Source organism: Gadus macrocephalus, chromosome 18 (genome assembly GCF_031168955.1).
Source record: "Gadus macrocephalus chromosome 18, ASM3116895v1".
Classification (NCBI taxonomy): domain Eukaryota; kingdom Metazoa; phylum Chordata; class Actinopteri; order Gadiformes; family Gadidae; genus Gadus; species Gadus macrocephalus.
In genome coordinates this window covers 4,689,410-4,716,482 of record NC_082399.1, presented here as the reverse complement: position 1 = coordinate 4,716,482, position 27,073 = coordinate 4,689,410, and the positions used below count along the sequence as shown (strand labels likewise).

General features: G+C 47.8%; 1 protein-coding gene across 1 annotated transcript; it reads right to left on the bottom strand.

Annotated features, from left to right (window-relative positions):
- Positions 1-3,875: 3,875 nt before the first annotated feature.
- Positions 3,876-27,072, bottom strand: uts2r2 (urotensin-2 receptor 2). The gene is made up of 9 exons (XM_060036167.1): positions 26,905-27,072; positions 26,261-26,487; positions 23,856-23,931; positions 22,539-22,581; positions 21,851-21,915; positions 20,852-20,908; positions 19,276-19,429; positions 10,388-10,511; positions 3,876-5,080 (listed from the first exon to the last, which is right to left on the bottom strand). Exons 1-9 carry the CDS (start codon positions 26,970-26,972, stop codon positions 4,944-4,946), a joined length of 951 nt encoding a protein of 316 aa, XP_059892150.1. The 5' UTR covers positions 26,973-27,072; the 3' UTR covers positions 3,876-4,943.
- Between the last annotated feature and the right edge of the window lies 1 nt (position 27,073).

Here is a 27,073-nt window from a genome sequence, read left to right as displayed (position 1 = left end):
AATAGCCCCGCTGAATGTCGGAGCCGAGCATAATGGAACTGTTCAATTAGTCAGGTGGTTGAGATTAATTACCCAGAAGCACCGTATCAGGGGAGGGTTTCTGCTGAGCTCCTCGGCCGAGACGTCCTAGTTTTTTCCAATTAGCTCTAGAATGAGCGATCGTTAAACTTGTCTGTGTTTATTATGGCTAACTAGGTCAGAACCGGCACCAGTTTGCAGATTAATAGGAGGATGACCGAAACTATTACTGCCCCTCATCCACAGCATAAAATATTATTTATCACAGTGGGCTTTTAGAGTTTTGCCTTATATATTTTAAGTTCCATGTATTAGGCCTGGAAATCGAGGCCTTATCACAACCTCCTCCATTTTGGAGGAATAGGGGCGTTGGAATGTTTGTGTTGGAAGTAGTCTTTCTTTGGTCGTTCCTTGGTCATTAATCGCGATATGACTTGTCATTTTGGGAGGACATTGTTGTGTTTGAAACTACCATAGCTTTTCCCATGTGAAACGTGGCAAAAAGTAATTATTCATACGCCTGGGTAACAGTTTATTTATATAGTATATTGATGTATTTTCTCTTGAGTCCTCTCAATATGGTGGACTATTGACCACAGAATATCCCAGGATTCATTCTAATGTACAAGCCCATGTACAAGTATATACACCGGCTTTTACGTGTACAAACGTTTTTACTACTACATCCTTAGTGTATGAGCAATACTGACAGCAATATATATTGTTTGTCTATCTTCTGATAAATGTACTTCTTGTAAGTTGCTATGGATAAAAGAATCAGCTAAAATGTAAATATAGCAGACACTGGACGGGCATTTTGTAGGTTCTTGTTTTGAACACTACTGTATCAGTGTGTATGAGACGTTTGTATTCTTAATCATGGTGTTCGTGTCAGGCCCTCCATGGAAGTTATTCCAGGGAGAGATTCCTCACAGATAAAGCCATGATGTTGGCCTGCAGGGTAGAATCACAAGTTGTTCCGTTGTTCCTGTGTTGAGATCCTTGCTTCATGTTTCTGTAGTTCAAACACCGGTCAACCGGTCACCATCTGGTGAATTCTGCAGACGGAATCCACAAATCCCATCTGTTAACCTTGCCCACTACTTCTATAAGTATAATATTTTCTTACAAACAAGCATGTACTTAAAAAAAAGTCTGTGAAGAACTGTCCTCAAATTCATGCTATCGAGTTAGGAACTCGATAGCATGAATTTGAGGATCGTCCCTCACAGACTTCAGGATCTTCTCAAGACTTTCGGACCTTCGCAGGCGGTAAACCAAACACTCTGCTCGAGGAGAATGTTTTTTGACAACTTTAGACACAAAGCGAACCGAGAGTGGAGAGCCTACGTGGAGCTGTGAACAGGAGCAGCGGGACAGTGCTGAGCCAACATGTGAGCGCATCCTGCTGAAACCGGCTTTGTTGATCTCACCTCCTCCCCGCGAGCTGTGCTGACAGAACCCGGCCAGCCCCACGCTCGGTGCTCAGCCTCGATTAACAGAACTTATACGGATTATTGTCTCTGTGTTTACTGGCTGCCAACACAGTCTTCCTTGGCGCTCCTGAATGAAACCCAGCCGAAGGACGAGTTGCCTTTGAGCCTCCCCTCTGTGTATTGGCTGGATGTGGAGTTAATTATACCTTGCTGTCAGCACAGTTAATTTATCAAAATTTTCCGGGACACTGTGGGAAGCGCCGAATGCGTTCCCGCTCCGTTTGATCAGGGGATGGGTCAAGTTTCACTGCTGGTTCTGCATTGTAATTTTTTCATTTGATTTGATTTGATTGAACTGTTAGTAAACCAGGTTGGGTAAACATCAATTTTACAAGGGAGACCTGGTCCGCCCCAACCATCACGACACCCGAAGGTAGAATGCTGGCCGACGCAGGTCCGACAGGGTCGTAAAAAACGTACTCCGACAACTTGGCCCGGGGTCGGCTGGCTGTGGTTGGGGCGGTGTGCAAGCAGACTGAGAGCCTTGGGCACCTGGGACAGAGACGTAGGAGGAGAGAAACACTGGACCATCAGCACCAACGCTGCAGAATTAGTTGCTGAGCTTTCAGATAAAAACCCTGATGAAACATATTGATGAAAACAAGTCACCAGTACGGCTCTTTCAGACTCCTCGTTTGTGATTAGCTCTAGAGGCAGGCAGCTCATAATTGCAATTAGCGTTTCATGTTTTAATCAGCTTCAAAAATGTTCACCAGCTCTGACTCTGACCGTGAGAGTCAGATTCAGCTCTGAGAGACTGAGCTGAATCTGACTCTCTCGGTCAGTCAGAGCTGAATCTGACTCTCTCGGTCAGAGTCGGAGCTGAATCTGACTCTCTCGGTCAGAATCAGAGCTGGTGACCGAGAGCTGGTGACTATCATATGACCGAGAGAGTCTGAGCTGAATCTGACTCTCTCGGTCTGAGCTGGTGGTATCCAAGCAGTGGTCCAGGTTTGTTTGTTCTGTCATGAAAGAGCTCCTCAGAGAACTGAGTCATCTCTTCCTAAAACGCTGTGAATTCTCCCAGGTGCAGCATCATCAGGTCATTATTTCAAAAGAGCTGCTTCATCTCAATGAGATCTCCTGAAAAAATAAAGGTGGAATTAAAAATAATGCTTATTTATCACATTCAGGATGTTATCCCTGACGAATCTGCCATCCTCTCATCATCAATAATTGGTGTGATTCTATTACAGTCACTCAGGGACATGTCATGTAACAATCCTCGCTTAATATAATATAATAAGGACACCCTGGTGTTTTGTACCGCAGCAATAGACTTGGTTTGACACAACTCCAGTGGCAACACAATTGTGTTCAGTGTGTCAAGTGTTTTTCGGATTTCAAGTGTTTATCTTGCACCACTCCGACCGGTAACACTTGGTAGAAGTGTGCAAGATGCGTGCCACTGGGTGAGTATTAATAATTAAAGATGATTGACGCCCATGTGGGTTTTTTGTCTACGGAAGTATGGGGAAAATAAAACCAAGTGTGGGAAGGACATGCCTCACTCTTGGAATAAGTTGGGCCTTGACAGCGTGTTGAATTAGAAATCAAACTGAAGTTTTTAAAAGGGCACCGGGCACAGCCAGCGTAGTTCAATCGGCCATTTCGATTTTGCAGAACCCAATGGCCTTTTGAAACGCGAACCTGTTAGGTGTGTGAGATTGGTCAAGTCATCAAAGTTTAAAACGAGACCTCCCTGCGTGTGGGACTGATTGCGTTTGCTCGCCCAAACTGTGCCAGACTCAGCACCATGTTTAGTCATCGAGAACAAAAAAAAAAATGCAGGCAGCTGGTATCTGCAGCCTGCAGGTGCCAGGAACAGACACCTCTTTAACGCATTTAGCTCATTTCCTAGGGAGACTGCTTGTCATCAGACTAACAATACAATACTAACAGGTGGTAACATAGCTGTTTATTCAATAAATAGGAGGACTCACACACAAGAGAGTAGCTGATGTGCCTGTATGCCTTAATTTGCACAGCTTATAGGTTACATAAAGCATAAATATTCATAAACCAATAACCCGCCACTGGCTAGTAAAAAAACAGTTTTCAGAGAGACTTTTCCCTACCTGGCCTGCTATAATTTCCTCAATCTTATGTTAATAAGACTTATTTTTAACAGCTGTTCAAAGTATGTTTTTTGAATTCTTTTTTTAGTGCACTTAAGAACACAATTTCTTACCTTTGTGTACACGCACCATGAAAGAAAATCGTTTTTTAATTATAAACAAAACGATTGATGATTGATTGAATTTTCTAGACTTCCATAACAAATTAGGGAATGCATTAGATCCAGCATTATAAACACATCTGTAAAAATATAAGAGAAAGAAGTACGAAGAGACGAGCCACTTTAACTTTCACCTCCATTTATTTCACACTCCCCCGGGTGACCCCTTTGGCGGCAACAAGTGCTCTTGTACAAATCCCAGAGCGCTTGTGGGTAATGGAGTCCCTCAGAAAAGACCTGGATGCCGGTTCAAGTGGCGCGATCGCGCTGATGGCTGCATCTTCAGGAGGGAAGAGCTCTTGTTTCAGGAAACAGTGGCCCTCGAATCCAAACCACACATCGCATCGCTGCCCCCGTCATAAAAACGATTTCCGCAGGAAGCGATATCTATTAAGCCCTCCCTTCCCGACAAATTAAGTAATTCAAGATATAAGAAATCGGTTAGGGAAAAGCTGAAAAAAACAACCTTCCTAGGACTAGTGGTTCTATGGTGTACAAAGACGGTACGAAAGAAGGTTTGGTGTACAAAAAGGAAGCGAAAAATAACATCCCTTGAATCCTAGTAAAAAAACAAAAAAGGCCGCCCCTGTACAAAAGACGCCTCAGCAGCCTAAAACCTGCTCCCCACGGCCTCCATCAGAAACCACAAAGCTCCCCAACTAAACAGCATCACATAATCCGCTTGGCATCCATACAATCAACCCCTCAACCAATCATGACCGAAGAAACCATATAGGAAACGCGATGGGTATCCGTTGGCTATGAAGAGGAACATTCAAGGCAGAGAACTCACACTGTGTCCTGTCTGGTCTCCTTTTCCTTTCCTCCTCGCCACTTCCTTCCTCCCTTCCCTAATGAACCACTGCTCGCTTCTCTGTCATCTTTTATTCGCTCACTCATTTATTTCCCAATTTTCCTTCTCTTTGTACCCTTCCTCCCTCTCTCCTCCTCTTCTTTGTGCTTTAGGGCTGGACGGACTGGAGGAGGAGGAGGAGGAGGAGCAGCAGGCGGAGGAAGAGGAGGAAAGGCTAGCGATGACACGAGGAGGAAGAGGAGGACCAGTTGCGGACGATGGAGGAGGAGGAGGAGGAGGAGGAGGAGAAGGAGGAGGAAGAGTGGGGCGGGGGCGGGTGTGCAAGGCGAGACCGGTGGTCGGGTCGTGGTCGTCATGGTGATGATGCTGCCGGCCGTCAGGGCAGTGCAGGGTCGGTGATGGCGTGGGCCGGGTCGCAGGTGAAGGAGACGGTGATGGCGAAGCGGGTCCCCCAGGTGACCTGCTCCACGCGATGCAGGTTCTCCGAGCCCGACGAGAAGAAGGAGACACGGCCTGAGGGGTGGAGGGGGGAGACGGGGGAGACAGGAGGGGAAGAGAAAAAACACTGCTGTTGAGTTCTCGAATCCACCAGCAAGGAGAAACTGTGAAGAGTCAAAATCGACTTTACAAAATACAGATTTATGTTTTTATATTTAAGAGAGACAGAGTCACAGATAAACATATTTCTGCATAATATTTAAAACCACAGGCTAGGGGAGAGTGGTGGACTGGACAAACTAGATAAGCTGCAGGCTGTTTCGGTAGAGGACAGTTTGGTCCAAAGCAGAACCAACCAGACCCATTGAGATCCTGGGAAACAACACAGCTTTTATTCCACCTTTAAAGAGGAACTTTCGGTTCTGTTTGCGTGTTTGCAACCAAAAACTCACAGCACAGAGAAGCCAAGTTTAAAAGCTTGGATCTTTTGTGAAGAGAATAAATCACGTTTTTGTACCGTGGAGTAGATATCCCGTTATAAGAATGTGAATATAAAGCCTGGATTGTGCCCGAATTTGCTGCGTGTCGTTCCTCTCCGGATAACAACGCATCATTATCCCCCCCGCACAAAGTCTTACTCCGGGAACGTCAGGGGAAATCAGCAAAGCAGGAGATTAATGGAATCCGTGAAACACAAAGAGCGGGCTGGAGAGTCACGGAGAGGATCCGTCTGACGAACTGAAAACAACACGAGAAAGTCAACAGGCACGGGGAACAATGGCCAGCACGCAGCCCGGTTCCTCACAGATAATCCGCAACAAACGGGATTAAGGTTCGAAAGAACTGAATCAACTTCATTCACTTTTGATGGCTTCAGTGTTCAGTGTGAACATTCACGTTCAGTAGATCGGGTACAGAAGGCTCTCGCTCAGACGTCGCTGTGGTGCATGTTGCACTAACCGTGAACGTTTCTTTTCCTACTTTAAAATATAACTTCCTGGTAATGGTTAGAAACATGTCGAAACTGCCTCAATGAATAGAAGTGTCGGAAAAAGCATTGGGACTAATTTGGTACTATTCATAGCACTGAATTGAACTCATTTCAGTTGATGTCAGTTCCTACCGGAGCAATAGCGTTGTTATTTTCATGTGCAGACATTGTAACGCCTCAGTTCTGGCTTGTGATTCGAGGAATGGGAAGAACTCATCGTAGGCATGCGGGTCCGATCCACTTGGTTTGGCTGCAATTCAGTGTCGTCGGTCCTTTGTGTCGTTTGTCATTTCCTAACAATGTATATTTATTTTTTCTACTTTTCTGAATACCTGAAACAGCTGGAGGTTGTTCCAGTGAAATTAATAGATGAAAAAGTATGTGAATAAATACATGAAGTTGTGACACAAAAAGACCCAGGGTGTGTTTTCTCTCGCCCACGCCAGCACACAGATCAGCAATACATCGTCCATCGTCCAGACCATAAACCATAGTCCGTCAGAAATGAGAAGGTCCCTGTGGGGCAGAGACCACAAGAAGGACGGTTAACTCAGTCACCCTAATGGCGGGAGACGCTCGAACCGGTCAAAGACGTCGAGACAGTCCGTCCAGAAACCCTGGCCTTTACTAGGCCTCGATGACACACACACACACACACACACACACACACACACACACACACACACACACACACACACACACACACACACACACACACACACACACACACACACACACACACACACACACACACACACACACACACAGGTTAAGATTATGATCACAACACGTCGTTTTGAGTAGAAACCTGTCAATCACCTGCCGTATGCTGTGCCCCCATTTTTAGGGAGTGTGTCTGTCTGTCTGTCTCTGTGCCCGAGTGTCTTTGTGTCTGTGCCTGTGTGTGTCTGTCTGTCTCTCTGTGCCTGAGTGTCTCTTTGTGTCTGTGTGTGTCTGTCTGTCTCTCTGTGCCTGAGTGTCTCTTTGTGTCTGTGCCTGTGTGTGTCTGTCTGTGCCTGAGTGTCTCTTTGTGTCTGTGCCTGTGTGTGTCTGTCTGTCTCTCTGTGCCTGAGTGTCTCTTTGTGTCTATGCCTGTGCGTGTGTGCCTGTATGTGTATTTGTGTGCGTCTGTGTATCTCTGTCTGTCTGTTTGTGCGTGTGCGTGTCAAGATAGGAGCTGGTAACCGAGGCTGTTAAACGGAGGCGAAGGTACGGCGGCGGCGTCGGCTGTGATGCCAGCTGCTTGATGTCACGCCTCAGCTCTCTGAACCAACGGAGTGCAGTTCCCCGTGACTCCATCCCTCGCAGAGATATCTAACGCTAATGATCTCTGGAACATTCTAGCCCTCAGAGAGAGAGCGAGAGCGAGACGGAGACAGGGAGGGAGAGACAGTCATCAGAGAGGAACCCTCACGGGCTCACTCACTCAACTCAAATATTGAAATCCTGTTCAAACACGGCTGAGGGCTGCCAGACGCACTTTGGAGATAAACGTGATCATTACAGTGTGGTCGGCCCGGGCTGTCAGAGAGGACGGGACAGTGCCGCCGCCTCCCACGCCATCAGAACCATCTCTGGAATCAAAGGCTCCGTCAGGCCATTACCGACAAGGTAATGTAGTATGTGGAACAACCTGCATTCTGCCTTCCTCAGCCTGATGCTTCAAAGACTCGTGTGAACGAGTCTTTCTTTGGTTCCACTTTGATGCTCGTATCTCTCTACTTCTTCTGCTTAGGTACGAGCGTGTGTTCCATGGGTATTTTCTTCTCAAGACAGAAAAACAGAAGAAGGCTGTCTCCTCGCATCACAGAGGGAGCCCTGGCTCGGGCCGTGGTGGAGGATTGATGGGAGCGTTCGCCGTTGGCTGGAGGAATAGCGTTCCCCCTCTAGGTGTTCATCAAGTGAAAACTTAAGATTGATGTTGTGCTTTACGAGCCGACGAAAAGTGTAATCAGTAGACGTCTAGCGGACCGGGCTTTGTGGTGGGAGTAGGTCTCCGTTCGGAGGACCCTATCAGACGGGGTTCAGCTAACAGTCACACTGCCTCTAGGTCGATCGTAATCAGACGGTAAACGGGGAGAAACTAATGCACGGCTACAAGGCGGTCAATGGAACCGCGGCCGCCTAATTCCATGCGTTGGTCGGACCACGCTTTGATACCGCCATCGCCAAGAGCGAGGAAAGGACCGCAGAGTCGCTCACCAGCATCTGCAAAAGACTCAAGACTCACGTGTTCAGAGTTCACCTACACCTAGCCTCCCCCCCCCCCCCCACACACACACACACACACACACACACACACACACACACACACACACACACACACACACACACACACACACACACACACACACACACACACACACACACACACACACACACACACTTATTGTATATTGTACGCCCTGGCACTTAAATAGAGCCGAGCATTGTGCAGCGTCTTATCCTAGCTGTCTTTGTTGTATACGGGGAATGGGATAACCTAGCCATCGTTAGTGCTTGGTTCTTTGAACATCCTTACTATAACGCCAGCTATATATTGTCGTTTCTTTCTTCTGACAAATATTTGGATAAAAGCGTTGGCTAAATCCCCAGAATGTAAGTGTAAATGTAACGACATTTTGGCTTTCAATAAATCAGCGCTAAACATGGTTCCCTCCCTGCATCGCCCTCCTCTGCGTGGTTAAACAAACCGTTTCTAAACGGCTTCGCCCGAATATTACAAACTGAGTCCCGCGACGAGCCTTTTCAATTAAGGTCTTCTAATCCGTCTGCTCCGCGGGGTCCAGGATCAGCGCTTTACACGGGATTACGCCCTCTTTGTTTTCTGTAAGTGCACCAAAATAAGAGTGTATTTGATGAGCAAACTAATTAGGAGCCAAGTCTGTGCTTTGTCAAAGAAGCCCCCCATAGAAAGAGACCACCAGATGTCCTGATATTACACTCTCGCCAGTAGATTCTGTTTAACGAAGCTCAAACGAAGAGCGAGTCAAAGGTTTATCTAAAATCATATCCATCGTCTGTCCTCAATAGAAACATTTGGTTGGCCGTACTCCTTCAGCGACGCACGAAAGGTTCAATCATTCACTCATCATAGAAAAACTGAGTCAACCCCTGCAGCTACAACTGGCTTGATCTGAACTGGCTTCACTTTAGGATGACCCCAGAATATCAATCAATGCTGATTGAGTACTTCAGAGAACACGCGGGTACCCTGTCCTTGGTGCCATCCTTCAGAGAGGGTTGAATAGCCTGGGTCTCCAGTCACACTTCACAGGTCTTTGTCCTACTCAGCCTGCCTGCGGTCGTCTCTTCACCACCCAGATGCCCACTTGTGTTGAGCCGTGAAAATCGGACGGGCCTCGGCCACGAAGCAACAGATTTCCCAATATGGGTGCAGCATTAAGATGCGTTCACATCAAAAGCAAAGCGAATATTCCACTCCCCTTAAAGTTCAAATATTTCATCTTGAGCGAAAATGCTAATGAACCGAATTCGTATTCATTTTAATAATAAATAATGTAATTCCTAACATTATATAGCCTATCACTCAAATGTAATACATTAGTCTGCATTTGTCCCTCCCGCCCGCGAAAGTAATGGATAAAGAGTGCATATCGAGAAACCAATCGATCACCGACCAGAACTTGACAGCCCAACCGAATCATATTCTCCTCTGAGAAAAGACTTCTGTTCATCTTTTAACGTTGTCATTCAGTCCGTTTCATTGTGTATTTTAGGTAAATTGCTACTCCTTCCTCGTCTCCATCATCGTTTCTTATTTATTTACTCTCCGCTTGCTTCGTCTTGAATGTAAACTCCCGGCCCCCTGCTCTGATTGTTGAAAAAGACCTACGAGAAGGTGAACTCAAAACAGGACAGTCTCCCCTTGGTCTAGAGTCCAACTAGGACCGCCAAGTGTTGTTAACGCTTAATCCACAACAAAAACAAGCTATTAAGGGAAGATGCATATTGTATCGCCAAAGCGTTTATAATTTTATTTTACAGTCGTTGTATTACTGTGTGATGATTGGACGTTGGTAATTGGTAAATGGATGAAGGTGATGAAGATGATGGCCAAAAATATTTCTGTCCCCAAATGACTAACAAAATAAATTGGCCTTCCCTATATATCAGAAATAATCAACGACTGAAACACAAATGAATGGAAACGATACAAACCAGTAGAAAACGTGCGATGATTGATATGAAAGTAAATTAACCGATTTATCGATGACCCCGACGCTGAACCATCTACATGCGTCCAATTCTAAAGATCTAACTGGACGTCGGTGACCAGGTTTCCACCGGGGGGCAAAATTCATTATCCTCGTCCAAAATAATGCATTCCTCCACCAGCTCTAAGGAGCGTCCTGGGAACACGGGCTGACCTGTGCGTGGTTCCACCGTCCGGTTCCCACTGGCGTCCATGAAGATGAACCGCCCGCCGCCGAAGTCAGAGCCGTAGTCCGACAGGTAGAGGAGGGAGGTGTAGTCGAAGGATCCATAGGTCACCTGGGGGGAAGGGACGGAGAGAGAACTGGTTTAAAAAAGACAGACAGACAGACAGACAGACAGACAGACAGACAGACAGACAGACAGACAGACAGACAGACAGACAGACAGACAGACAGACAGACAGACAGACAGACAGACAGACAGACAGACAGACAGACAGACAGACAGACAGACAGACAGACAGACAGACAGACAGACAGACAGACAGACAGACAGACAGACAGACAGACAGACAGACAGACAGACAGACAGACAGACAGACAGACAGACAGACAGACAGACAGACAGACAGACAGACAGACAGACAGACAGACAGACAGACAGACAGACAGACAGACAGACAGACAGACAGACAGACAGACAGACAGACAGACAGACAGACAGACAGACAGACAGACAGACAGACAGACAGACAGACAGACAGACAGACAGACAGACAGACAGACAGACAGACAGACAGACAGACAGACAGACAGACAGACAGACAGACAGACAGACAGACAGACAGACAGACAGACAGACAGACAGACAGACAGACAGACAGACAGACAGACAGACAGACAGACAGACAGACAGACAGACAGACAGACAGACAGACAGACAGACAGACAGACAGACAGACAGACAGACAGACAGACAGACAGACAGACAGACAGACAGACAGACAGACAGACAGACAGACAGACAGACAGACAGACAGACAGACAGACAGACAGACAGACAGACAGACAGACAGACAGACAGACAGACAGACAGACAGACAGACAGACAGACAGACAGACAGACAGACAGACAGACAGACAGACAGACAGACAGACAGACAGACAGACAGACAGACAGACAGACAGACAGACAGACAGACAGACAGACAGACAGACAGACAGACAGACAGACAGACAGACAGACAGACAGACAGACAGACAGACAGACAGACAGACAGACAGACAGACAGACAGACAGACAGACAGACAGACAGACAGACAGACAGACAGACAGACAGACAGACAGACAGACAGACAGACAGACAGACAGACAGACAGACAGACAGACAGACAGACAGACAGACAGACAGACAGACAGACAGACAGACAGACAGACAGACAGACAGACAGACAGACAGACAGACAGACAGACAGACAGACAGACAGACAGACAGACAGACAGACAGACAGACAGACAGACAGACAGACAGACAGACAGACAGACAGACAGACAGACAGACAGACAGACAGACAGACAGACAGACAGACAGACAGACAGACAGACAGACAGACAGACAGACAGACAGACAGACAGACAGACAGACAGACAGACAGACAGACAGACAGACGGACAGACAGACAGATAGATTTCAGCACCAATGAGGAAATGTCATTAGGCTTCCTAATGGTTTCAATAGGGAAACGTCTCTAATAAATAAAGGTGTGCATAGGAGAGGAGAGCTGAACGAGCCAGGGGAACAGACGACACATGATCCAGACAGCCGAGACGCATCGATTAGCCCAATCAGGAGCTTGATGAGCACCCAGGAGGAACACAACGTCTGAGGGTGGGGGAGCGCACACACAGACACACACACACACAGAGAGCGAGACACACACACAGAAACAGAGAGACAAACACACACACACACACACACAGACAAACACAAACAGAGAGAGAGCCACACACACACACACACACACAGAAACAGAGACACACACACAAACAGAGAGACACACACACACACACAAACAGAGAGACACACACACACACACACACAAACAGAGAGACACACACACAAACAGAGAGCGAGACAGACACACACACACAAACAGAAATATAGAGAGACTAGCACACACACACACACACACACACACAAAAACAGAGAGAGAGACACACACACAGAAATAGAGAGACTCGAACACACACACACACACACACACACACACACACACACACACACACACACACACACACACACACACACACACACACACACACACACACACACACACACACACACACACACAAAAACAGAGAGAGACACACACAGAAACTGACACACAGAAACAGACACACACACACTTTGAAGAGGTTAAAATCAATCCTGGTTAGTCGTTGTGTGATGAGGACCCAGGGGGTGAATTGGAAAGGAAAAAGGACTCCCCGATACGAAGAAAGGTTGGAAGGTCGGAAGGCCCGCATCAGAGAGAGAGAGTGAACCCACAATCCTTCAGAACTGCAGTTCGGGTGTCGATTGGTTTGGCTCAGGGTTCATGCAATGTTCTGTGGTACTGTTGTAAAGAAACGTCTCCTCGAATTCGGTTGAGACACAGAGAAAGTTGGATCTGGTTTTCCTGCCTGTACTTTGGGTTCAACATCACACACACAGCAGTGCTGAGGTCTGATCGGACCCGTGAGCTCATTGTTTCACCAACTGTTCACGTGAGGTCCAACAGCAACGAAAAAAGAATAATAAAACGCATTTAGCAGACGCTTTCATCCTAAGTACATTTGTCAGAAGAAAGAGAAACAACAACATGTCGGCACAGTAAGGATGTTCATAGAACCAAGTGCCAAGCACTAACAATCACTAGGTTAACCCATTCCCCGTAGACAACACAGCTAGGAGAAGATGCTACTCCTATGCTATTGTGTTTTTATGTGTACCTGACTGCAAGACAAGTTTCCCTTTTTAGGACAATAAAGTTAAACTGAACTGAACTGAACTACACGATGCTCCGTACTATTTTTAAGTGCAAGGACACACAGCAAACATAAGTGAGTAAGAGTCTAGAGTCTGAGTCACCATCCATGAGGTCAATAACTCCCCCCCCCCCCCCCCCCCCCAAAACCCCTCCCTCCTCCACCCTCGGTCCAGCGGGTCGGCGATAAGCTCAGTCGCGGAGACAATGACGTCATGATGGATGAGCGGGGGAATATGCCGCTAAAGACGTCTGAAGGAATTTGCATTTAAATTACGAGGAGAGCAATTAGACCGGCCAAACTGAGGTGTGTGTGTGTGGGGGGGGGGGCTTTTTGAATTCCAATCTCAGCAGCTGTCAGGGCGACGGGGAGCAGAGGGTAAGGGGGGGAGGGGGGAGAGACACCTCTGCCTGCGGACAGCACCTAGCTCTCGCCCTCCCTCTCTCGTCTAACTTTCTCCATCTCTCCATCCTCATTAACGCTCTTATCTCTCCATCTCTAAAAATCCCGCTCAAAATGTATGTCAGCATCTCTCTCCATGGCTCTATAGCCCTCTTTATTGTCTCACTCCCTCTCTCCCTCTCTCTCTCTCTCCCTCCCCCTCTCTCCCTCACCATCCCTCCATCCTCATCAACACTCTGATCCCTCCATCTCTCTCCATTCCCTCTCAAACTGTAGATCTGCCTCTCTCTCTCTCTCCATGACTCTGTAGCCCTCTTTCTTCATCTCACCTTCTCAGCCTCTCTCAGTCTCTCGGTCTCTCCTCCCCAAGTCAATTAAAAAATGCTTATTGTAACTTTATTGACGTGGGAGATCTGCCAACTTTCACACTGCCATAGGATAATAATTGAAAAGGAAAAATAATAATGTTACCATAGTCAAATATAAATGTAAAATGTATAAAAATATGAATTATAAAATTCCCTACCCTATTGGTAAACGTCTACATACCAAAATATGTCATTAGGGAATAATGTACATCCAATGTCTCAGTACAACGTACATCGTCTCAGTTCAGCCTGCAGTTTGTGTTGCGTTTGCTGCCCTTTTCCCCGTCCCCAAAGGTCAGCGATGATTGCACATCAGACAGGCCGTTTGTTTCTATTTGGAGCGCCCGCCCACTCTCTAGTGCGTCTCCATGTCTCCATTTAGCAGCGGGAGGTTAAATATAGTGCCACTGTTTCTGCTGGTTCGGCGATCGTTGGCTCGTTGGGGCAGTGCCAAACCGGCCTCTGACGGATCGCTTCTATTCAACCTTCTGCTGGCAAACGTGGACGGCGGTTTTAATTGCGGGGGGGGGGGGGGGGGGGAGGGGGGGAGGTCACAGGGTCAGGTTGTCATTCGTTCAGGGCCCAGAGAGGAAGAGGAAAAGCTCCACTCTCTGCTGGCTGTGGCTGGTACCTTGTGGGAAGATGCGTATTGTATCGCCCAAGCATTTAGAGCTGTCGTTTCATTACTGTTTTAGCGATCGATGAAGTTGATGCATAAAGATGATGCATCAACTTTATGCTAAAACGCTCTATTACGGCTTGGATTATAATTTGATTCTGTTTCAATCCGTCTCCGCATACAATGTGCGCCGTTTTTAGTAGTTTAGTTTTAGTTTTTTTCTGATGAGCGGCACAAGATTTCACTGTGGGTGTGCCTCTGTGCCTGTGTGAATCGTGTTCTTTTTTTATTTGAACAGCACGTTTGTTCATATTTGCTTGCCAGAAGGCTTTTCATTATTAATCTTGTATCACAAAAGCAACAGAATCATTTGTTTTTGGGGTTCTGGATAGTTAGGGCAAAGAAACATGCACACGTCGTTACCCCGGTTGCAACATATTTGTTATGAATGACGATAAGATTAGATACTTGAACGTCCCCGTAGGGAACCGTGTCCTTGAACCCATACTGAAGTCTCACAGAAAATAAAATGATTCAAACAGCACAGGTCAGATTCATCAAGACCTCAACAACACAAATCTTGACATGTACCTGTTTCCGTGTTCGAATGACAGGGAACTCTGAGGTTCACCAGAATATTGTTTAGCTGGCTCCCATTTTTAAAGAAGTCGTTTGATTCCTTGAAAATATTTAACTGATGGCTATTTCAACTTTTAAGTTCAAGTATTTTTGCATTCATGGTCATGCGTGTAGCTTTGTTGATTGTTGTAGGGGCTTTGTTGATTGTTGAAGTGTTCCACTGTAAGGCTAACTAAATATGCGCGTGGGTTTTAAAGGCTCACAGACTTCACAACATCCACGGGCTCTGCATCGCCCTCAATCCAATTCAGAAGCAGAACGACAACCCGGACAATGCAGGAAGAATTGCCTTGCGGCGTATCAGCTGTAAACAACACCGGAACAGTTGGAGATACAACCGATAACTCAATACATAGAAAGACGTTCCTACTGCAGTGCATTATGCATGGGATTGCTCTGAACTGTGAGGCTGGTGTTGGTTTAGTGTCCGCATTGCAGTGTTCAGAGGCTGTCTTCAGAATGAGATGTTGGGTGGGATAGGTGACTTGAGGAGGGCTCCTTCCATCGGGCGGGGTTTGACAGTCTGAGGGGTTGTTTTGCTATCTCAGCCTCGCGGTTGAGCGGTGATCTGTGTCGGGGAGGGGGGGGGGGGGGGGGGAAGCGATGACGAGGCGAGGGCTGAATCTGATAGGGAGTGGAGACGCCGGCTTGGAGCGCACCGACAACCACGGGGCTTAGGCCTGTGAGGGACTAATCTGCAGCGCTACGGCCGAGAGACAGAGTGAGCACGGTGCCTCGTCCACGGAGTCCCCCGTGGGAATCCACCGGGCGGCGTGGGCGGAGCCTGGGAGCGGCTCGCCCAGCTGAGGGAGCGGTAATCAGGGCTTAATTGTTGACTAGTCATGAGTGGGTTTGTGGGGGGGGTGGTCACTGGGGGCTGATTGGACGAGTGAGGGGGGGGGGGGGGGGGGGGGCAGAGCAGGTGTTGTCTGTGTGCTAATCACCCGACTGCTCTTCAAAGCACGACGGCCACTGGAGCCGCTGGGACAGGAGGGGAACCGAGAGAACCGAGAGAACTGAGGGGGAACCGAGAGAACCGAGGGGGAACAGAGGGAGAATGGAGGCGGAAGAGAGGGGGAACAGAGAGGGAACCGAGAGGGACAGAGAGAGAACCAAGGGAGAACCGAGGGAGAGTTGAGAGAGACAGAGGGGAACCGAGGGAGAACAGAGAGAACAGAGGGGGACGGAGGGGAACCGAGGGAGAACAGAGAGAACAGAGGGGGACGGAGGGGAACCGAGAGAACAGAGGGGGAACCGAGAGAACAGAGGGGGAACCGAGAGAACAGAGGGGGAACCGAGAGAACAGAGGGGGAACCGAGAGAACAGAGGGGGAACCGAGAGAACAGAGGGGGAACCGAGAGAACAGAGGGGGAACCGAGAGAGAACCCGAGAGAGAACTGAGAGAACAGAGGGGGAACCGAGAGAACAGAGGGGGAACCGAGAGAACAGAGGGGGAACCGAGAGAGAACCGAGAGAGAACTGAGAGAACAGAGGGGGAACCGAGAGAACAGAGGGGGAACCGAGAGAACAGAGGGGGAACCGAGAGAACAGAGGGGGAACCGAGAGAGAACCGAGAGAGAACTGAGAGAACAGAGGGGGAACCGAGAGAACAGAGGGGGAACCGAGAGAACAGAGGGGGAACCGAGAGAGAACCGAGAGAGAACTGAGAGAGAACTGAGGGGGATCCGAGGGAGAACAGAGAGAGAACCGAGAGAGGACGGGAGAGGACCGAAGGGGAACCGAGAGAGAACCGATGGGAGAAAGGAGGGAACGTAAGCTGTAAGAGCTGATACCAAGATTTTTTTACTTTCGGTGCCCACAGGATGTTCAGCGAGGGGAATAGACATTCTATTCAAGTTCAAGACATTTTTATAAATAAAAAAAACTGTGACTGTGACCGACTGTGACTCAGATACTGGGCGGGCAGAAGGGGGGCCCTCAAGGACGTTCACCTGCCGGAACTATTTCTGTATTTCAAGGCTAGCCCCTTGAGAAGCACCATCTCATTTTCGAGGGGGGGTCCTTACATATGATGACAAACATAATACAAAGTAAATACTAAACATAATACCACACATATAAGCACAAGGACACAGACACACACACACACACACACACACCCATGCATACTCAACAATGCTCCAACAACACTCCCCAAAGCTTTTTAAAGGCTCTCTGGCGTCACAACATCCACCGTCTCTGCATCGCACTCAATCCAATTACCTTCCAATCCAAATACTGAACGACAACACAGACAATGCAGGCGGAATTGCCTTTGCGGCACAAAACAAAACCAGCTCCAAACAAAACAGTGGGAGATACAACCGACAACTCAATCCATAGAAAGTGTGTAAGCAAGTGGAAATTTCCATAAAATCGTTCGAATCATTTCCACCACCATCGATTCCCAGACCTATGAATCCAGCGCTGCCTCCCACAGCCGCCTGCCACCTGTCGCCGGCACCCTGGTGGGAGAGCCTCAGACGCCCACCATCACACCGCCGCTACATTCCTCCAGCGGACACCAGCTCCTCACACTCTACTGCAGGAGAGCACGACCGACCCAATCTAAGTCAATGATCGGGCTATAATTAGATCACGTTGGCTATGTAATCGCTGACTACAGGGGACATTTCATAGCGGTTGGTGGAAACCGTGACATTTTAGCGTCCTTGGTTATTTTTTTGTCGCCACTGGTTTTTGGCCGCACCAACACTAAACTTTGAGGTCAAGTAGGGGGCCTTAATTGGCCGCCGGACCGCGAGTTTGAGACCCCTGCTCTACTGGAACCAGCGCTCACACCAGCGGGCCGACGTATGACTAGCACCTATCTATCGGACATGATGTCATCCATCAACGATTGGCTGCCGAGGTTCTGAGGATGCGTGGGTGGGGGTGGGGGTGGGGGGGGGGGGGGGGGGGGGTTCAGATGTCGCACCGTTGAAACTGAGAGCGTGTTTAACTTTTCTGACTGGAGGGTGAGCGTTCAGAGACGGAGACCACTGTGCCCAGAACTACGCTTGGGGCTGGGTAGTCTCGTGGTTAGGGGGTCAGGCTCCTCCTCTTTCTGTAGAGGCATCCCCGTGCAAGATGCTTAACCCTACTTACCCCTACTGCTTTAATTAACTCATTAAACTCAGGTGTTAAACAAAAGTTCTGTCTATTGGTTGATTGTAATTTTAACCCAAATTTTCCGTCTGGGGTCGATAGGTTTCTTAATTTGTAGACTGTAACTAACTTATGGTAAAGAAATTAATTGTGAGCATGTTTTATTGCTAAAAGGCCGTCATATGGCAACGGATAAACTGCAAACACACATAAATGATCGTCCATTACCTAAAAAATCAATTAGGAGAATCTGATATTCATCAAGTTTCAGAAAGTTGGACTGCATTACTATTCTATGGATGTCTGGTTCGTTCAATATCTTGCATTTCCAATAAAAATGTAATCACGTCCGTCTCCAGCTTTCTTGTACGAATACATTAAGATTAAGATTAAATCTTCGAAGTTAAAAGTGAAATTAAGTATTGATGAAGGAGCAGCAACGAGAAGCTTGTGCCCAGATGACCCTAAAGTCGTCCGAACTGACAGCTAAGTTGATGAGACACACTGCCAACTAGACCACTGGGCTGATCACACGCTGCACTGGCTACTGGCTACTTACTACTGGTGATGGCTCGAATCCCAGTCGAGTCACGGAATGGTACTCTCCTATTGTGCTGGGAATGGCCACGTTCAAACTGCCCGTCCGGCCTGACCACTACGCTCTATGAACGCCAAACAGCCTGCTACACACTCAACCCCCCCGGTTCGGTTCTCATTTCCACCCGCCCTCGAGCCCATCTGGTCTTAAGGTTAAACACAGGGCTGTGTGTGAGTGTGTGTGTGTGTGTGTGTGTGTGTGTGTGTGTGTGTGTGTGTGTGTGTGTGTGTGTGTGTGTGTGTGTGTGTGTGTGAGAGAGGGAGAGTCGGATTGTGTATGAGGCGGAATGCGCAATGTGTGCATGCAGTGCGCGTCTGCGTCTGTGTGTGCGCGCGTCACCTTGTCGATGTGCGGGTGCCAGTACTCGTCGTGCTGCGTCTGGGCGACCGTGCTGTTGATCCGGGAGAAGAAGGTGGGCTTGGTGAGGAACATGAGCGCCGGGTCCAGACCGAACGTCTCCGCCACCACTGCCTGGATGCGGGCGCGCACGTCGCTGCGCAAAACACGCGACAAACCCAGGCATTATCATTTACATGAAGGCCCTCAACAGCTAGCAGACGCTTCATCCAAAAGTGACTTCCAATAAGTACATTAATCAGATGAAAGAGAAACAATTTATCTCTGTCGGTACAGTAAGGATGTTTATAGAACCAAGTGCCAAGCTCTAAAATATCCCTAGGTTAACCCATTCCCCGTATACAACACAGACAGCTAGGGTATGACGCTACACAATGCCTATTTTTAAGTGCCCGGTCGTACAACATACAGTCAGGTCGTAAGAGGGCTCTGGGAGGGGGGGGGGGGGGGCACATCATCAACTAGGTGAACTCTGGACAAAGTGACTCTTGAGTATTTTTGGCGGAAGCTGGTAGGTGCACGTATATTACGTATACACACACACTAGAACTTCAAAAAGCACTTAAGCTAGTTATATAGCAGAGTACAGTCGTGTGCACTTCTTGGCACACACACACACACACACACACACACACACACACACACACACACACACACACACACACACACACACACACACACACACACACACACACACACACACACACACACACACACACACACACACACACACACACACACAATCTAAAATAGAGCTATGATGTAAAAAATAGGAATTAGAGATGCACCGAAATGAAAATTTGTGGCCGAAACCGAAACCGAAAAATAATTAATCGCTTGGCCGAATACCGAAACCGAAACCGAAAATGACGGTTCAGTTTAAAGTTGTCAAAACACTATTTTTAAATATTGCTTAAATCTACTGCTTACAATAAATGTTTAATTTACACTAATTGCATAGCTTTCTAACAGCTGGTCGGAATATTCCTATTAGGAATATTCCGACCAGCTGTTAGAAAACTATGCAATTAGTGTGGTAACCTTTCCTTTGAATGTCAGATGGCATATAGTCTGGCTGAATGGAAGTGGACAGCGTCTATTGCCTAGCGTCGGATTTGGCTGCGACTCCTCCCCTTCCGGTTGCTCCCCCTCAAACTCGGAAACTAGGCAGTATGGCGAGTTTTGAAGAGGACTTTGACGGCGCTGTAAAGTTGGCATGTTTGGCTTTTTCCGTCGAAAATTGCAAAGAACTGCAAAAGATTTGCTTACAGCATTTGCTGAGGAAGAAAGATGTTCTATTTTGCATGGACACCGCTGCTGCTTCCCGGGCTTAACCCCGCCCTAGACGATTGTGATTGGTTTAAAGAAATAAAAACAGGCCCGCCCAGTTTCCCCACGGATAGATGGCTCGAGGTAGCGTGGCTCCAGACCATTCTACTTGATGTAGTTTGGTCTGGCTTTGCGAGACTAGATGGCATATAAAGGCGGCCCTTGTTTAAGTAATGTTGGAACTTCAGAAAAGGCGTGAATGGTTCTGAGAAGGAAGCCGGAGGTTCACCTGTAGAGCTGGAAGTCCTCCTGGGTGAACACCTCGCCGATTTGCTCGCCAAAGTACCTGAGAACCCCAACAAGGACACACACACACGCACACACACCAGAGAAAACTTAAGTTCCGTCAGCCGCCCGCCTCAGTATTCTGAACACGATGCATAATTACCCAACAGGCCACCAGTTGGTGAGCAGGCAAGCACAATATGGCGGACAAAATGTCATAGTTCGATGAGTGACATAGACAGTGTGGTAGTGTCCCCAGCAGGGGGCACTGAGGGAACCGGCACGCTCAGCTGGTCTCTGGAGAGTCAGTTTTGGTTTTGACCCAGAAGTGACTCAAGGGTAAGGAAAGGAGTTGATGAGAAGCGGAGCGGAGTGGGAAGGAGTTGAAGAGGAGAGGACAGAAGAGGAGAGGAGAGCGAGGGGAGGAGAGGAGAGGAGAGGAGAGGAGAGGAGAGGAGAGGAGAGGAGAGGAGAGGAGGAGAGGAGAGAAGAGAAGAGAGAAGGGAGAAGGGAGAAGGGAGAGGAGAGAGGAGAGAGGAGAGAGGGGAGGAGAGAAGAGTAGGAGAAAAAAGAGAAGAGGTGAAGGGAGGAGAGGAAAAGAGGGGGGGATATGATAAGAGGACAGGACTGGAGGGAAAGAGGAGAGAGGGGAGGAGAGGAGAGGAGAGGAGAGAGGGGAGAGGAGAGGAGAAAAGAGGACGGGGGGTATATACACTGGCCAGAGACCGTAGCTCCCAAGGCCAAACAAGGCCGGACAAATATGATGCATAACTTCTGTATGAAAAATGTGCCTATTTGGGTGGGTATGCATCAGTGCAGAGTGTACAATCTATACTATTGTGCCTGTGAGTGGGAAGAGCGATAAATCCATTTAGTGCAGAGTGGAGGCTAAACAAAGATGATGTAACAACGAGGAAGAATAGAAGTTTTCAACATGCCCACCTACAGTGTATACAATAAGGGGAAGAGTGTCTATGTGTGCGTGCGCGCGTGCGTGACTCACCTATAGATATTAACAAACTGCTTGCCCATTGACAAGGCCCCAGAGTGCAAGTCAAGGATGGAGGCCTGAGTGGACCAAAAAACAGGTCATAAACAACAAACATTCAACAAATAAACACCCTCAATTAAATAGCAAATAGCAATACAAATGTTGAATACGCTGACTGCCACAAAACACCACGTACAGGATGTCCTTTCCAACACCCTTTGCTTGTTATTGCATTTTGAGTGCTAGGCCAGACACCGCTAAATGTAATCCTTAGTTCGAGTTGGGCCCCCTCTCTCAAGCCTAGCAACCTCACGGAACATAAACAACACTTTAATTGGCTGTGGTCCGAACATACCGGGAGCCACAGCGCGAGAAGGCAGAGCGCAACACGGCTCATCTATAGTGGGGTGAACGAAGCGGAGCCGGATGCTCGTTGAACAAGCCTGCCACCTAGGGGCAGGACAATGCTACTACAGGTAGAAGTGTAGTATACACTCACACTCACTGATGCATATACAAATTAAATCTATTCCTCCAATTTCTAGCTGAGAAAAACACAGAATGACTATCTTTTCATGGATTCATTTCCTATAGCCTATTGTGATGTATTGACCTTACTCAGGCATCCATTCAACCAAGTCTTAGGATAAGTTTTCTTAGTGTATTATCATTAATACTTTTATGATGATTTTATACTTACTCCTCCCTCTGAGCCGGCCAGAGACAGCCCTCTCTCTGCCAGCCTGGGGTGCAGAAACAAGAGGGAAACAAACATAAATACAGCTGCAAGAAACGATAACTGGGTCCACCTTAGGGTGACCATGGCATAATGCCAAACATCATAGATTGATGATACATTGATTTCATGCAGTGTCTCACAATACGTTTGCTTGAAGATTCAAACAGTAGACCTCCTGCACTGCATTGGCTAGCACGCTCCACCAGAGAGTCGCACGGTGGGCCAGAGCAGACTATCAAATGGTGAGTAGCCAAGGATGTTAAAATGCATTGCTTTGCCGTAAGAGCAGATTTACTGTGGAGTTTAAACTGTGGAGTGTGAGGTTGACGGCTGGTCTAGGCAGCCTCACCTAGCCCGAGCCAGGCTGATCAGACTCAGGGGCTGAGTGAGGCTGCAAACCTGGTGGGCCTTCAACCATCGATGTGCACTGGTTAACCAGCCACCACTAACACACCCGAGAGATATCTTACACGGAAAACATGCAACACCGTCCCTGTGAATCAATTATACTTCATACTTTGCAATAAACCGTTTTTAAACATCTACAACCTGTCTTCGGTATTTCATGACATTTCTGACTCAATGTTTGGTTGCGGTCAGAATTTAACCACCGACACACATGACCTTTGTCTACAGCTGGACTACAGGAAGTTATCAGTTGACCAGTGAAGATCTGGCCATGTTTTGAGAAGGAGGAGTCATTCAAACTTGTTGCAAATAATGAGCTTGGCAAATATTGTAAAATGGCATAGGTGTGTCATAAAATCAGGTTTGCCAAATCATCATCAGACATGTCTCTACGAGAAAGAGTTTCAACGTTTCATCACATTTCTGCAATAATCCTCGGTCTAACCGGACTGGAACCACGACCCCAGGGTCATGTTCCTCACGCTCTACTACTGCATCACATGGACATGGAAATCTCGGAGGGCAGATGAGAGAACATTTTGAGAAGGAGCAGTATTAAATATATTGCGGGACATGTTAAGCTTGGAAGGGAGGGTAGAATGGTCTGCCTTAAAACTGGTTTAACAGAAGTAAACGTAACAAAATAATCAACAACCATGTTCCTAAAGTCAACAATGGCAAAACCCCCGGTCCAAAACAGACTTTAGAGAATTAATGCGTGTACCCCTTTAAGGCCGGGCCAGCATTGGAGAGGCCGCGGTTCAGACAGCGAACTTCAACCCAATGCATCCGCTTTGTTATTTGAGATATAGGCTTGTAATTTTGCACTATGGTACCAAACGGCGCCCGCTACGGGAGCACGGCGTTTACCTCCTGAGCATCTGCGCCTCCTCTCTCGTTACCACGGCGTCCGTGACGGCCCGCCCACACTTCAACGGGGTGCAACCTGGGAAAAACAGGGACAAGAGCTTAGCAGAAATCACAAGACTGGAGGCACTGCAGGGAGTCAACGGTGTCTGGCTGATATCAGCCAAAGGGAGGGGGGGGCCATGCAGACACTAGGTGAACTCTGAACAAGTCCGTCTTTTGATCCATTTCAGGAGGAAAACTAGCGTCCTCCCTGCATGCAACTGTTGATTATATATCAACCACTGGGAGGTCATCATGAAGTAAAAATAAATGCATTCAATATCCTCGATTTTTCTGTCCAGGGTTGATGAAGTACCTTCTTACAGTTCTTACATCTGATGCTTTGCTGTAATCGTGTCATCCAAAGAGCCGAGACATTAGGATAACCATTCATAGCAACAACAGCAGGGGACCTTGGAGCAGATAGGACCAGGATTAAAGTGTATTAGAGGGCCCCGAGCACAGAGTGAAGGGAGCGATAGAAAAGGGGAGGAAAAGGCTAAAGAAAGTCAATGGAGTCCAGTGGAGGTCGGCCAAGAGGGGCAAAGCATTCTGGGCCGCCTGCCAGTCCCAGAAAGTGATCGTTGCTCGGACTAATGCAGGAGGACCCAACGTTCTAACCTTCAGAACAGACTCACCGTCACACAGGGAAGATTAAATATTTATCAGATGTGAAATACTCAAATGGATAATTTTTTTTAAGGCTTTCAGTCTTTGAAATCAATGACTGTTTATGTCTATTTTTTTCTTATTGCAGATGACGTGCAGTTCTGTGTTATGAATATCAATTAAATACACTGAACCTTAATTCCCACCTGCACCATGAAATCCTCCTCAGTGCAGCCATCACTTTAGTTCAACACTTGAGTTTCTAATTTATTCCCCAAAGAACAATCACTTTAGAGAGAAAAACGGACGGTTTTGGTGAATGGATTTTCTTCTTTAGAGAGGCTCACCGTTTCAATTAATTTTTAACCTAAAAAGTGATAGCTGACTGCAATGGAAAAGTGAAGCACTTTGAATAACTTTTTTCCTTGGTTAGTAATTCACCAGGCAACTGGCAAACCATTCTCTTCTATCGCATCTATGGTCAGAAGCTACACTACACAGACATGTTTCAATCTGAAAGGGAATATAGAGGAGGAGGAGGAGGAGGAGGGGAATGCATTTTATATTTGATGTTGGTGGCGGTGTTAGGGGAAATCCAGCAGAATCGTGGCCAATATGGCCTCGTCTCAAATGAGCAGCTGGTGCATTCGGAATGCATATTGAAATTGCTTTATCTAACATCTGAAGAGGGGTGTGTGTGTGTGTGTGTGTGTGTGTGTGTGTGTGTGTGTGTGTGTGTGTGTGTGTGTCAGAATGACTTTGACCAGGATACGGCTTATCAAATCTTAATGCCTCACCCCCCCCAGGACCATGCGTACAGCAGCCCTGCAACAAAGTACTGCAGTGCACTGCCACACATTCAGCCACCTGCTTAACCTTGACAGCGACCTCCCTGCTCACATGTCACCTGCTTGCAACTTTGTATTTATTATACTAGTGACTATTCCACACACACACACACACACAACACACACTTTAAATTATGTCTTAACTACAGTAACTAAATCTCCATTATGTAGTGGTCAAAACCCTGTCATGACAACCAGCTCAGAGGATGAACCTCACTCCACTCTGACCAGCGTTTTATTTGCCCACTTGTGCGGCCACATCACCTCCAGCCACACAGACAGATGGAACCAAACCAAATAACACACAGCATCCCGCTGAACAGAACACAGACAGGTTGAACCAAACCAAAGAACACACAGCATCCCGCTGAACAGAACACAGACAGGTTGAACCAAACCAAAGAACACACAGCATCCCGCTGAACAGAACACAGACTGGTTGAACCAAACCAAAGAACACACAGCATCCCGCTGAACAGAACACAGACTGGTTGAACCAAACCAAAGAACACACAGCAGCTGAACTGAACACAGACAGGTTGAACCAAACCAAAGAACAAACAGCAGCTGAACTGAACACACAGTAAAGCTCTTATACATACTGTAAATCAGCCTTCCTAATCAGCAGCGTTTACCCAGCAGCGGCGGGACTGAGTGAGTGAAGGAGTGAAGGAGTGAAGGAGTGAGTGAAGGAGTGAAGGGCTGAGTGAAGGACTGAGTGAAGGAGCGAGTGAAGGAGTGAGTGACTGACTGACTGAAGGGGTGAGTAAAGGAGTGAGTGAAGGGGTGGGTGAAAGCGTGAGTGAGTGAAGAAGTGAGGGCGTGAAGGAGTGAGTGAAGGTGTGAGTGAAGGAGTGAGTGAGTGAGTGAGTGAGTGTGCGAGCGTTTCTCTCCATGTGTGACCCCCACCTGGGTAGCGCTGGTGATTGTCGTAGTCTTCAGAGCACGGGACACTGAACACGCGGGGCTCTGGGGCCACCAGCTCGCCCTTCCCGGCCAGGGTCTCTGTGATCTCGGCGTCCCTGCTGGCCAGGACCAGCCAGGCTGCGGCCGCGCACACCACCAGACCCGCTAGCAGAACCAGCAGGGGCACACGGGACCCCCTCCATGCAGAAGCCTGCCTCAGAGCATTGCCCCTGGGGGGGGGGGGGGGGGGGGAGAGAGAGAGAGAGGAGAGCGTTGGAGAGGTGGGAGTCTGCTAGGAATGGAGAGGGATAACTGATGGATGGATGTTACTTTGGTGTTAGGATACGTCAGCAGTTGCTTTGACCATACATCCAGTCAGGCAGGCAGGCAGGCAGGCAGACGCACGCACGCCCCTAGTTTCCCAGCATGGAATTCATTCATTCATTCATTCATTAATTTCGTTCGTTCGTTCATTTAAAGAATTATTATGGTTTGGCACGGACTCAATTCATTAGTGTTCCGTCACCGTGTAGGCAATACATCAATAACACAGAACAGCTTGAACTCCTTGGAACCATGAGCGCGTCCAGGGCGTCTGCAGCTGGCCAGGCGACACATCCGTATGCTGCCCTCATAAAATCACTTGCCTCTTGATCTTCTTCTCAATCCCGTTGGCGTCTGGGGCTTTGGGGTTGCTTCGCCGCTGTATGGTCATCGTACCTTAGAGACGTGTGAAGCATATGCACCCCATGGATGTGTTCAAAGAGCATGCACAGAGAAACACCTACTCCTAGTCCTGCCCTACTTCCTGAGTGC

Bases quoted from the DNA above. Each gene is read 5' to 3' on its own strand.
- uts2r2 (XM_060036167.1), bottom strand. From the start codon at position 26,972: ATGACCATACAGCGGCGAAGCAACCCCAAAGCCCCAGACGCCAACGGG. The intron at 20,909-21,850 runs GTGAGTCACGCA...TGGGGTTCTCAG, and splicing joins CAGTTTGTTAATATCTATAG to GTACTTTGGCGAGCAAATCG. The intron at 19,430-20,851 runs GTGAACCTCCGG...TGTTTTGCGCAG, and splicing joins GAGGACTTCCAGCTCTACAG to CGACGTGCGCGCCCGCATCC.